The 13,453-nt window shown below is 39.8% G+C and overlaps 3 protein-coding genes and 1 pseudogene across 9 annotated transcripts in view; all 4 read right to left on the bottom strand.

Moving 5' to 3' along the window:
- Positions 1-127: 127 nt before the first annotated feature.
- LOC144645896 (uncharacterized) lies at positions 128-1,360 on the bottom strand (annotated as a pseudogene).
- Positions 1,361-2,051: 691 nt separating this feature from the next.
- On the bottom strand, positions 2,052-3,811 carry LOC144645721 (5'-tyrosyl-DNA phosphodiesterase-like). Its single transcript, XM_078505270.1, has one exon. The coding sequence runs from the start codon at positions 3,804-3,806 to the stop codon at positions 2,799-2,801; it is 1,008 nt and encodes a 335-aa protein (XP_078361396.1). The 5' UTR covers positions 3,807-3,811; the 3' UTR covers positions 2,052-2,798.
- Positions 3,812-6,352: 2,541 nt separating this feature from the next.
- LOC144647059 (uncharacterized) lies at positions 6,353-8,961 on the bottom strand. Its single transcript, XM_078506800.1, has one exon. The coding sequence runs from the start codon at positions 8,921-8,923 to the stop codon at positions 7,895-7,897; it is 1,029 nt and encodes a 342-aa protein (XP_078362926.1). The 5' UTR covers positions 8,924-8,961; the 3' UTR covers positions 6,353-7,894.
- A 754-nt stretch (positions 8,962-9,715) lies between these two features.
- Positions 9,716-13,453, bottom strand: part of LOC144645301 (beta-glucuronidase-like) — a 39,084-nt gene continuing 35,346 nt past the window's right edge. For all 7 annotated transcript variants that reach the window (XM_078504827.1, XM_078504825.1, XM_078504826.1 and 4 more), the window contains 4 exons: positions 12,039-12,215; positions 11,854-11,886; positions 11,213-11,315; positions 9,716-10,644 (listed from right to left, as the gene is read on the bottom strand). In XM_078504827.1, coding sequence (XP_078360953.1) covers positions 10,352-10,644; positions 11,213-11,315; positions 11,854-11,886; positions 12,039-12,215 — 606 coding nt within the window. In that variant the 3' untranslated portion in view covers positions 9,716-10,351. The remainder of the gene's footprint in view (positions 10,645-11,212; positions 11,316-11,853; positions 11,887-12,038; positions 12,216-13,453) is intronic.

The raw sequence follows: 13,453 nt of genomic DNA, 5'->3' as shown, positions 1-13,453 counted from the left end.
TTTGCAGAATACCAGCTGTATAATTGATTGGACCAAATCAGTGGTCTTCAAATTAATGTTAAAAAAATATGCCAAGCCACTGTTCTTTGCCGCCATTATTCTACCTTGTCAAAAGGTTGTCTTCATTTTGTTGCGATTTTATTCTAGCTGGTGCTGTCATAGACTTGCTCCAAGTCGACCTCATATAAATCGTTAAGCGAGCGACCAAAAAAACATAGCGACAAAAAAAAAACATAAAAATCGTTAAGTGAGCGATCGTTAAGCGAGCAATCAAAAAAAAACATAGCGACAAAGTGCTGTCACTACTTTTGGAATCATGTCGCTTGCCAGAATTTACACTGGCTGGCATAACCTTTTTTCATCCATTTCTTTCTATTTTACCTATTTTATATTGCTTAATTAACTTTTTCCCAGCCAGGTGGTCTATTAAAATAAACTTCATTTTCACTTTGGGACTGTTTTCTTTCCTTATCTTCATGTTCAGATTTCTCTGCTAGTTCTATGACTGTAAAAAGACCAAAATGATCACTGGGTAGAATGCCAGATTTTGTCACCTCATCGCCAACAATTCTCATATCTTTAACTTTAAAGTCTGACAGTTTGCAAAGAACACGATCAAGCCGAGCTTGATAACTAGTTGCATTGACTGTCCTTCTTAGTACTGAAGCGAATGGAGTCTTACTGCGGTCCCAAGTGTATCCATTACTGTCAGTGTTTCCATGAATAGAAAGCCAGGCATCAATCCATGGCGAGGGCAGGACAACATCACCATCGACTTTATCTTCAATGTTCAGGTCACCCATGACACAAACATTGTCATAACCAGAAATAATTTGAAATGACTCTTTTAACTGTGTTTCGCGTAATTTAGTAAATTTTGTAACCTGCATGTGCTAAGTGCGTGGCTGCAAAAACAAATTTAACATTCTTCGACGAAACAGAGCTCTCTGTTTCTGCAACGACAAGTTTACGACGTGGGAAACTCTTGAACGGGTAAACTTGCCATTTATCAACAGGATATGCACTCAGAATAACAACACAATGTTTAGACGGCCCCCCTTGCAATCGTTTCACGGCGTCAGGTGGAATCAAACGATATCTTGAAAACCATCGTTGTTCTTGCAAAACTGCCAGGTTCGCTAGAGTAACTTCTTGAAAAGTCAAAAGATCTGGTTCGAGATCTTCCACGATTTGTCCCAGGACGTGTCGTAAGCATTCTTATTTCTTTTGATCTAGTATTACCAAAGGAAGAACTACCACCAAAACGGACGTTCATAAAAGCACGGAGGATGAGCAGAACAATAACTACTACTGAAACAACCAGCAACGGACCGAGACGAAAACCGTCAGGCGTTCGTAGTGGTCATTTCGGTGTTGCGTAGGGAACTGGGGCGAGCTTCAATAGTCGATAATATGCATGCACCACATGAAAGATCACGGTGTGTCCAGAGATAGATCATTTGACCAAGTTTTACGCTTCAAACATGGGCAGAGACCAAAATATGGACTTTTAAAGAGGGGTCGACTGGAGGGGTAAAATGAAAACTGAGATTTGGGCAAATTCTCATAATGGGAAATTAGGATTTGGGTCACTGGGAATGGGAATGACAGACATCAAAGCAACAGAACTGGGACTGGGATTTTGAAAGTTGGTAAAAGCAATAGGCAGGGACAGGGCTCCTGGCTGCAAAATGGGATTTTGGGCAAAATTTGGGCTGGGAAAATGGGAATTATACCCTCCCCCCCCCCCCCAACCTCTTTCAGGATCCACTCTTAACATGGTTGGTTCAAAATCCATATAAACCCTTGAAATTTGTTGATTTCTGTGATACTCTTAAAATTGGGCAAAGACAATGATTTTTTATCTCAGCTTATTCACAATAGTGGATCTATGACAGGATTTTACATTTACATGTATCACAAAACTGATAAAGAAATTAAGAGTTGTGTGACTTGGTTAAAATTTGGAACTGTACAAAACTGAAGAACAGACAGTCAGGCTTAACAGAGGGCATTTGAAACACTAATTGGTAATTTCTTGGTCAAAACATCAAACATATCTAGCATGCGGACAACAGTATAGTTCCTAGCCTGTCATTAAGGGAATAATTTGTAACTTTATCTTTGTTAGAATTTAAAATAAAACTTTCAAAATTAAGTTGTAAAGTTGCTTTATTTTCTCATTTTGTTGCCAAAAATTTTCTCTTATTTCTCCCATTGGGTTTTATACCTTAGAAATGCTGCTTTACACTATTTTTTTCCCTGACATCGATCACCAGGGAGTATTACAATACAACCTGGTATATATGCCTGTATAAGGTTAAGGTAAAGCCTGCGGTTGAGCCTAGTGATCCATCAGGACAGGATCTTATCCTGGTTTCTGTAGCAATTATTATAAGTGGCTGGGAGTATTTCCTCTCTCCTGGATAGGATGCTAGTCCATCACAGGCTTAACCCCAGCAGTAAATTTACCACTACTCATTTATACTATTAATACACCAGGGTGGAGAGAGCCAAAGGTGTCCTACCAAAGAACACAACACCAGCAGTGTCCTGGCTGGGCCTCGAACCCAGACCACTCGATCCAGAGTCTGACACCCTAACTACTGGGCAATCACACCTCCTCATATGCCCGTATCAATTTTTACTTACTTAAGAGATTAAGCACCCTATGCTTATTGCAACTACATATGGGAAGATATCTGCACCAATAAATTTGGATCATCTTGCTTGCCAGAATTTACCCTGGCAGGGCCTCTTTTCATCCCTCTCTTTCTATTTTATCCATTGTATATTGCTTAATTAACTTTTTCCCAGCCAGGTGGTCTATTAAAATAAACTTCATTTTCAATTTGGGGCTTTTTGTTTTTGTTACCTTCATGTTCAGATTTCTCTGCTAGTTCTAGGACCGTAAAAAGACCAAAATGATCACTGGGTAAGATACCAGATTTTGTCACCTTATTGCCAACAATTCTCATATCTTTAACTTTAAAGTCTGACAGCTTGCAAAGAACACGATCAAGGCGAACTTGATAACTAGTTGCATTGACTGTCCTTCTAAGTACTGAAGTGAATGGAGTCTTACTTCGGTCCCAAGTGTATCCATTACTGTCAGTATTTCCAGGAATAGATAGCCAGGCATCAATCCATGGCGATGGCAGCACAATGTCACCATCAACTTTATCATGAATGTTCAAGTCACCCATGGCACAAACATTGTCATAACCAGAAAATATATGAAATGACTCTCTCAGTTCTGCTTCGCGTACTTTAGTATCTTTAATTGCGTAATCTAAGTGCGTTGCTGCAATGACAAATTTAACACTCTTCGAGGAAACAGTGCTCTCTGTTTCTGCAACAACAAGTTTACGATTACGTGGTGAACTCTTGAACGGGTAAACTTGCCATTTATCAACAGGATATGAACTCAAAATAACAACACAATGTTTAGACGGCCCCTCTTGCAATCGTTTCACGGCGTCAGGTGGAATCAAACGATATCTTGAAAACCAGCGTTGTTCTTGCAAAACTGCCAGGTTCTCTAGAGTAACTTCTTGAAAAGTCAAAAGATCTGGTTCGAGATCTTCCACGATTTGTCCGAGTGCTTCCATTCTCTCACGCATCTTTTCAGTATCCAACCAAATGTTGTACGTAAGCATGCTTATTTCCTTTGATCTAGTATTACCAAAGGCTGCACTACCACCAAAACGTACGTTCATAAAAGCACGGAGGATGAGCAGAACAATAACTACTACTGAAATAACCAGCAACGGACCCCTAGCTCGAGGAACAGTAAACGAAGCCATGTTGTTTACTTAAATAACGCGTTCCTTTCAGACACGAAAACCGTCAGGCGTTCCAAGTCCTTCTAACTTGTACCCAGTGTATTTCGCTGCCATTATCCAGGGTGTGCCCGCATGGTGCGACAGATAGACTGCTGGATAGACCGTGGACAGACGGGCAAACAGATAGACAACCTTGTTTCCAGGCTTTCTCTCTCCCCGGGAACGAGGTTGACAGATAGAAAGAGAACCAGCTGAAAAAAGAAGAGACAAATTCAACTGACCAGAATGAAAGGGAGTGGAATGATTAGGTTCACCAATGACACAGTCATTTCATTACCTTTCTTTGCAAATTGAGTTGGAGTGACGCAGGTTTTTTTTTTTTTTTTTTTTTGGGGGGGGGGAGTGGGGGAGGTGGAAAAGGTTTGGGTTTGCCAGTTTGGTAGGGTGGGCTTTAGACTAAGATAAAAAAGAAAAGTTCATATGTTACCCCATTTCAGATTAAGAGAAACTTCAGACCGGAAGCGAAGAGGATACTCAGTAAATTCTGATTACAATTCTTTTAATCAGTTTTTCCGCATATACTACAACATTCGCCTGATTGCATGATTTAGTATTTAATCTAAATGACAGTTTTCCCTCCCCTTTTATATACTTTAACTCATGATCATTAAACCCCAAACCGTTTTATAAGCAGATCAAAGACACAAAGGTTTTCCTTATTTAGCAATCCCCATCTCAGTCTAAACGGCCAATATTGGAACTCCATCACAGGGGCCCCCCCCCCCCCCAAAAAAAAAAAACCACCCCAAAAACCCCCGCCATCACAACCTGGAAGGTCAACTCAGTGGCTCAAAGGATAGAACAAAATGCAGTGGTGCTGATCAATAGACAACACAGTGGTTTTAACATGATCCTCTTCATTTTTCATGTTTTATACAAATCCATGTTTTACAAACCCAGCCAGTCCAGTCTAGGGCTTTCTACAAGTTGCTCGAGATTTTCCAAAAAGTTGCCCGTTATTTCTCAAAAGGTTGCTCAAAAGTTGCTCCAAAAATCCAAAAAAGTTGCTTCTGATAATAAAAGTTGCTCGCAAGTTGCTCTAAAAAATCCAAAACGCTGCTTCTAATCAAGAGAATTTCTCTAAACATATGTTAATTTCCCTTCGACGGTAAAATTTCTATGCAGTTTTATGAAATTTACAGAAAAAGAAGTATCTAAATAACATATTAAGGGGAAAATTTGTTAAATAACAAAGTTTTCTATAACTGAGAAAAATCGTGAAGATATCGATGACGAGTTTCGTAATGTTTTAAGGCTGAATGAGCCGAAAGTTGAAACGTCGTCAGATGTTTAATTTCTCGGAAATCTTCGGCGAACTTCGTCAATCTTCGGAAACGTTCGTATTGCCTTTGAACAACACTCGGAAAATCTTCGGAGATCTTCGGTCTGAAAATTGCTCAAAATGCAACAAGTTGCTCGAGAGGGAAAAAGTTGCTCGAAACATGAAAAGTTGCCAAAAGGTTGCCGAGCAACTTGTGGAAAGCCCTAGTCCAGTCCACTCCAATCCAGTCCATTCATACAGTATATCTCTAGAAATGTCTCATCTCATCTAGTCTAAATTAAGAAAATTGACTTTCTAATTTGTTTACCCTGTTGAGTTTACTGGACTAGCTACTTCAGCTCGTGGGGAGGGAGGGGGGGGGGGGGAAACTCGCATATGAAAGGGGCTGGGATGGGCCTTTCTCGATTATGCTAGTGAAACTGGCATTTAATGCTACTAGAAATTCTCGCATAAAGCCAAAAAAATGCTAAAATAATGCCTGATTTCTTTAAAAAATGCCACTTGAATTCCAAAGAATGCTTTGTTTTATTTCAAACAAAACGTACGAAATCTTACATTATATGCTCATATCAACAACAGGTGATACTTAATAATTGTTTGTTTATAAAAATAAGAAATAAAAAAAAAATTATTTTTTTTTAAAAAAAATTAAAAAAACACACATGTAAGTAACACAACACAAGTACACACGTAACACAACGCACAAACAGTCGAAACAGACAGAAAAAATAAATTAAGTAATCAAAACTGTGAAACTTTAGGATTATTTATCCTTCTGAGTTCTGAGTGCTGAAATCTGGATCACAGTCATGAAAAACTGACAGAAAACGCTAGCAATTTTTTTTCAAGAAAAAACGAAAAAAAATGCTCGTTTTCCCAAAAAATGCCGAAAAAAATGCTAGCATAATCGAGAAAGGCCTAGGCTGGGATCGTCAGTAGTATTGAAAAGAACTCCTAAACAAGGCTAATGTGGGCGTGGCTAAAGCTTTTTTTGACTCCAAACAAACGATACCAAAATACTAAGAATAAAATTTATCAGTTGTAGCGGAGCTCCGGCGCGCAAAGGGTTTTGAAAATTTGGGAAAACAATAGGCTGGGAAATGGGATTTGGGCTGGAAAAATGGGATTTATACCCCCCTCCCTTTTAGGATCCTCTCTAAACACAGTTCGTTTAAAATCCATACAAAACTATATAAACTTTTTAAATTTGTTATGATTTCTATACTACTCTTAAAAACAGGCAAACACTGTGATTCTTGCTCAGCTTGAAAAATTAATTAAGGGTGCTGTGACTTGGTTAAAACTTGAAGCTTATTGCCCCAGTTCCCTGCACAACTCCAAAATGGCCAAAATCCTAGCTTCAGAGAGACAGATCGTAGACAGAGGTCAAAAGACAGACATACAAATGGAAAGAGAAACAGCTGAATAAAAGAAGAGACAATTTGAAAAACAGGTTTTACAGAGGGAGTTTGAAAAACTAATTAGTGATTTCTTAATCAGAATGTCTAACGTCATATCTAGTCTATGGACAACAATATATCGTACCGGTATACTTGCAAGGGAATTGCATTTAGTTGTAAAGTCTTTATTTCCTCATTGTGTTGCAGAAATTTTCTCTTATTTCTCCCATTGTGTTTTATACCTTAGGAATCCTGCTTTTTCGCCCGACACTCACCACACATACTTTCTTCACTATCCGATACTGCTTAATTACCTTACTCTCCTAAGTGTTTTGTTAGACTAGTCCTAACTTCACCACGAGGTATTACAATACAACTTAGTATAATGCATGTATAAGATAAAATTATTATTCCACTATTGCGCCACTTTACCATATTAGGGCAAAAGAATGCGCAAAATATGCCACATTATTACACAGTAGAACAGGGCAAAAATACGGGCGGACAAACTTACGGAATACTGGCCCAAACAAAGTGGAAAAATTAGTGGAATAATAAATCCCTTATTCAATGGTTTAACATATAATATGAGCGGTCATTTTGCTCATTGCTCGCATTTTTCCTCGCCCCTACGGTGAAAAAATACTACGCAACTTGCAAAATATCCGCGTGTATTGTATGTTAAACCATCGAATAAGGTGTATGTAATGCCTGTTGTCAAGACTCCAGTGACCATCAGGACAGGAGCGTATCCTGGTTTCTGTAGCAAATTTTATAAGTGGCTGGGATCGAGTATTTCTTTAATTTTCTCCTGGATAGGATAGGATGCTAGTCCATTGCAGGCTTACCCCCAGCAGCAAATTCACGGCATTACTCATTTATACACCTGGGTGGGGAGAGGCACAGGTGCCTTGGAAAAGAACACAGCGCAGTGCCCCAGCCAGGCCTTGAACCCAGACGGCTCAATCCGGAGATCGATATCCTAACCATTGGGCAACTGCACCTCACCATATGCCTGTATATTACCTAGACACTGACTGGATTTTACAATTTTGATTTACTTTAAAGATTAAGCCCCCTATGCATCTGCATATGGGAAGATATTCACACCAATAACTTCTGACTTATTTTTGGACCAAATGGTCTTCAAATCAATGTTAAAAAAATATGCCAATCCACCCTTCGTAGCCCCTATTATTTTACTTTGATATTGCTGTTGCAATTTGGCAAGAAAGGTTGTCTTAATTTTGTTGCGATTTTATTTTAGCTGGTGCTGTCACTACTTTTTGGATCATGTCACTGCTAGAATTTACCCTGACATAACCTCTTTTCATCCATCTCTTTCTATTTTACCTATTTTATACTACTTAATTAACTTTTTCCCAGCCAGGTGGTCTATTAAAATAAACTTCACTTTCACTTTGGGGCTGTTTGTTTTTGTTATCTTCAAGTTCAGATTTCTCTGCTAGTTCTAGGACCGTAAAAAGACCAAAATGATCACTGGGTAGGATACCAGATTTTGTCAGCTGATTACCAACAATTCTCATATCTTTAACTTTAAAGTCTGACAGCTTGCAAAGAACACGATCAAGCCGAGCTTGATAACTAGTTGCATTAACTGTCCTTCTTAGTACTGAAGCGAATGGAGTCTTACTGCGGTCCCAAGTGTATCCATTACTGTCAGTATTTCCAGGAATAGAAAGCCAGGCATCAATCCATGGCAACGGCAGCACAATATCACCATCAGCTTTATCTTCAATGTTCATGTCACCCATGACACAAACATTGTCATAACCAGAAATAATTTGAAATGACTCTTTCAACTGTGCTTCACGTAATCTAGTGCGAAAACCTGCCCATGCTAAGTGTGTACCTGCAAACACAAATCTAATATTCTCTGATGAAACAGAACTTTTTGTCTCTGCTATGACAAGTCTAAGTTCATATTTAGACCCTTTATACTCAACATTATTCTTGAATGGGTAAACTTGCCATTTTTCAACAGGATATGCACTCAAAATAATGACAACAAAATTAGGTGGGCCCATTTTCAATTGTTTAACGACATCAGGTGGAATCAAGTGATATTTTGAAAACCAGCGTTGTTCTTGTAAAATTGCCAGGTTCTTTAGAGTAACTTCTTGAAAAACCAAAAGATCTGGTTCGAGATCTTCTACGACTTGTCCTAGGACTTCCATTCTTGCACGCATCTGATCAGCAAATTTCCAAATGTTGTACGTGAGCATGCTTATTTCGTTTGATCTAGTAGTACCACCAAAGGCTGAACTCCCTCCAAAAGGGACGTTCATATAAGCACGAAGGATTAGCAGAACAATAACTACTACTGAAATAACCAGCAACAGACCCCTAGCTCGAGGAACAGTAAACGAAGCCATGTTGTAGAGCACCACGTATGTTGTTTACTTTCCGCGTTCCTTTCAGACCCGAAAACCGTCAGGCGTTCCAAGTCCTTCTACTTGTACCCTAGTCTCCCTCGCAGCCGTTTTTAGTGTCGTCACGCAACGATGATCGTACCCCAGTGTGTTCGCTCCGATTTTTGAGGCTTGGGCGGGGTTTAGACCGTACGTTAGGGCGTCGGACAGACATGAGCCAGTTTAATAACTGGTTCATACGGCTCGTACACGGTCAAATTTGATAAGGCACTAAGCGCGGAAAACAATTATCAGACGTTAACTCCTGCTTCTGGGCAAGTTCGAAAACCCGAAACAACGAAACGAAACCGCCGAAACGGCTGAAAAGAAACGAAATCACCGAAACAAGCAAAACTTCAAGATTTCCGCCACTTATCGTGCTATACACTTCGTTTAGCCTACTATGCACTCCGGTTAGCCTACTATACACTCTGGTTAGCTTACTTTGCACTCCGGTTAGCCTACTATGCACTCAAGTTAGCCTACTCTGCACTCCGGTTAGCCTACTCTGCTCTCTGCACTCCTGTTAGCCTACTACACACTCCGATTAGCCTACTATCCACTTCTTTCAGCCTTTTACGCACTCCAGTTAGCCTGTTTAATTTTAGGCTGTTTTGTTTAGTTTTGTTTCTTTTCGCTCGTTTCGGCGGTTTCGTTTCGTTTCGGTCGTTTTTCGTTTTTTCGGATTTTAGTACATGGGCTGCTCCTGATGTCAGGTAATTGCGCTGTATTCCTTTTTCTTTTCTTTTTTGTTTTTTGACAAATTCTACTAAATATGGTGTAATAGAGTACGAGAATGACTCCGAAGAACGTCATCCTTTAGTACTCAAATGAGTCAAAGACGAGGAGATAAATTAAAAGCAAACGTTCTCTTAAAAAAAGTACCCCTTTTTCAGTGGCGGATCTTGGGGAGGGGTCGGAGGGCCCGGGCCCCCAACTTAATAATCACAGTAAAATACATTTTGGGTGTACACACACAAGGTCTGGATCTGCCAAAGCCTTTGCTTCTTGCACCGATGGCCTGGTTACCATGATTGTATGTTCGTTTTTTAGATGATGAAATTATAAACAGTTTGGTTAGCTGAAATGTGGTCACAAGAATCCAGGCTTATTTTACGATCACGAACTATGTAACATTACCCTGCGATCAGGCGTTCTTCTTTTCTCCCGCCGCGAAAAAAAAGAACGCCTAATCGCAGGTTAATGTTACATATGAAAATGTAGATGAACACTACTATCCTGATTTCTCAAAAGGTGTTACACTAGACCTTTTATTCCCGACTGGTTGAAGATGGCGAATGAAAATTTTAAATCGCTCTATTTATAGACTCTAAAAAACAGCTGTTGGTGATACATTTATTTAAAACTGCGCTAAAATATGATTTCGTTTTATCAGTTATGCTCGTAGAATGTCATTATCTCGTCCACGGAGCGTTTTCGTATAGTAGTGTTTACTCTTTCCTCTCGAATTAAAGCAGGCAGCCGGTGCTGATAACTGATGGGGGACTGGTCACCACCGTGAGGTTTAAACCTTATAAGGGCATCCAGTAACTGGTCACCAGTGAACCTCGGATGCGCGTCCATGGCCAAGGTTTGGTATCTCTGCCGAAGAGCGTGCGCAGAAGCCTTTGGTTGTCGTTGACGAGTCAAAAGTCCCTTTGTGTTGGCTGACATAACGTCATAAGCTGGAGCGCAAATGAATGAGAGGCGTCAATACAAAAGGTAAAGATTGCGTAGGAATATTTCTACTCACCCCTTCCCCCCTGGATGGGATGTCAGTCTTTCGCAGGGTTACCCCCAGCATTAAACTCGTCGGTCCTCATTTATACATCGGGATGGAGAGAGGCACTATGAGAGCGAAGTGTTTTGCACAAGAGGACTGAACGCATTGCCGTCATTGACCCGGCCAGCTAGGGCTCGAACCCGGACCGCTCGATCCGGAGTCCAGCGCGCTAACCATAGCATTAGACCACCGCGCCACCGAATGCAAAAATCGTTTCTTATTTCAATGTAATTTATAACAGTATGATGAAAAAAAAAGTATCACTGAGAAACCAGTTTTAGTAGTATTTCTTTTAGCATACTTTAGAGTCATAAATAAAACTTGGTAATCTCAGAGTCAACCCCCCCATGTGGCCACCAGTAGCGCGATGAACCAATCAAAAGCTCATAGTAAATACATGGAACAGGTCCATTTTGGTTTCGTACTTTCATTCCGACTAGTGTGTAATTTAATTTTTTTATTGTACATACATTCTAAAACATTGTAGTCTGTGAAGGTCCAGATCATTTCACCGGCCAAAAACTCTTTCCTGAGTCGATCAAACACAGGGAAGTACTGTTTCATTGTATCTACCTGTAAAGAAAGTTAAAATGCAAGAACGATCAAGTTTATTTGTCCTGTTGTCAAATTAATTCTTTGAATCTGATGTCTTTTTTCCTATTGTTATAATTGTGTGTAAACTTTGTTTTTATTTTAACCATTACCACAAACCCTCCCCCCCCCCCCCCCCCACCCGATTAGTTGTAATAAGTAGCGGGGGCAAGCAATCTTGCAAATTGTAATTTTTTTTTTCTAAAAAAAAGCTCAATTCAGCTCAGTTTTGGTTTTGGTCTTAGTTCTGATCGATTGGCCGAGAAAGTGGCGCGAGATTTTAAAGCCAATCACTGAGCGTAGTAATGCAAAACCAAAGCAAACGCAATTTACTTTCGACACTCAAATGAAAACCGCTCTATTCGCGTGGACCAGGCATTATGATTTGTATTACAGATCAAATTGAATAACACTTCAATCCAATAACTTTTATCAATACGATCGATACATTAGTGAATTCTAGATCTACTGTGCAAAAATCTGATTAAGCTCGAAACGATTTTAAAAGTTTTTGTTTTACCTGATACTCCTCCGTATAAAGCACTGATGGTTTCTGGGGCAATAAATAAGCAAAGAAAACAATTTAGCCAACAAAAAATGGAGAAACATTGTTGACAATAAAAATTAAGGACAAGAACCCATGTAAAACTGTTAATCATAATATAACTATATATCATAATTATGAATGACTAATCTTTTTGTCACCTTGTGCCTCCCGGCAACAGCGCTGCTTCCATATTCGGCCATAAGAACTGGTTTACTAAACACGTAATGCAAGCCGCGTAAATCCTCCTCTAACGATTTCGCTATCAATTCGGGTTGGCCTGGGTACCAATTCCAACCATAGTGACGATTGAAAGAGATGACGTCACAGAATTCAAGCTGTGTGCAAGAAGATAAAATTACGCGTAAGGGGAAAGTGTCTCTAGCAATGGCTGAGCGACACTTGACCAAGAGGTTGTGCAGTAATTAGCAAGGAGAGGACAAGAGAAAGGAGAAAAAACCAGAGGTGAGGGGGACATCATCTAACATTATGGTGAAAAGAAGGGGAGATAAAGTAACATTACAAAATGAAAAACAGGGGGAGATACCGTATTTATTCGATTAAGCGCCCCCTCGGCGCCCTCTCGCGCCCACCCGGGGCGCCCGCCCGGCGCCCACCCCCACCCGGTCGGGGGGCGCTGCCCCCGCGGTCTTTGCGTCAGGTCTGCTGGTTTACGGTTTTTTGTTTTGTTCTCTCTTCATTGCTGTCGTGCGCCCAGCCTCGATGCGCCCACCTCGAATCGCCCACTCTCGTCCTTCCCCAGGGCGCTATCGAAAATACGGTAGGGGAGATAAGTATTACTCAGAGTTAAGGATTAGTTAAAAGGTCAAGCACTGAGAAACAACCCCAGAACTGCACTCGTTGCACTTTCCTTAGCCTTGATGCAGCTGTTACAAGCCATGGCATATTTTTTTTACTGCCAAGCAATTTGTTAATGATTAGCAAGTTGTTATGAAATTTTCCGTCTTGTGATTTAACAGCAGTTCGAATTATGCAACAATCAGTTTATCCCGTCGCGCCTAGTAAGAAAGAGTGATAACGCCTATTTGTAATTTATAAGTTATATTGAATCAAGTAATTTCTTTCTTATGATCCAAATAGCATAGTTTCGTGTTAGGATGTGATACACGAGGAATTATGTTATAATGTACGTAAAGAATTGTTTTTTCAATTAGGTTTTGCTATAATTATATTTTCAGTTTTTACGTGATTCCCAGTAATTAATCAATGAAAGAAATACAGAAAAGACTTGCTTGGTATCTCAGATAATGGCTTTCCCTGGCCTTTTAAGAAAGAAAGAACGGCATCTATTACACAATTGCTAAGCAAAAGATAGTTGAAAAACCAGGAGGTTCTTCGAAAAAACTTTTTTGAGCTGACCTTCTTGATGATTCACTGTCGAAACAGTAAATAAATCAAACAACTTACTAAAAGATAAAACAATACAAATATACAACAAAACGAAAACAAATTCTCATTCTATAGACACTAGTTCTATAATGTATCCAAAAAAGTGGGCGTGGGGTAAGGAGGGTTGGATCTTGCTTCATTCAGTGGAAAAGAGGCTAAAATAAGG

The sequence above is a fragment of the Oculina patagonica genome, chromosome 3 (genome assembly GCF_052425735.1).
Source record: "Oculina patagonica isolate OP01 chromosome 3, crgOcupat, whole genome shotgun sequence".
NCBI classification, from domain to species: Eukaryota; Metazoa; Cnidaria; class Anthozoa; order Scleractinia; family Oculinidae; genus Oculina; species Oculina patagonica.
The sequence above is the reverse complement of the archived record's forward strand: the minus strand, read 5'-3'. Positions and strand labels throughout refer to the sequence as shown.

Excerpts from the sequence above, each read along its gene's own strand:
- LOC144645721 (XM_078505270.1), bottom strand. The coding sequence starts at position 3,806 with ATGGCTTCGTTTACTGTTCCTCGAGCTAGGGGTCCGTTGCTGGTTATT.
- LOC144647059 (XM_078506800.1), bottom strand. The coding sequence starts at position 8,923 with ATGGCTTCGTTTACTGTTCCTCGAGCTAGGGGTCTGTTGCTGGTTATT.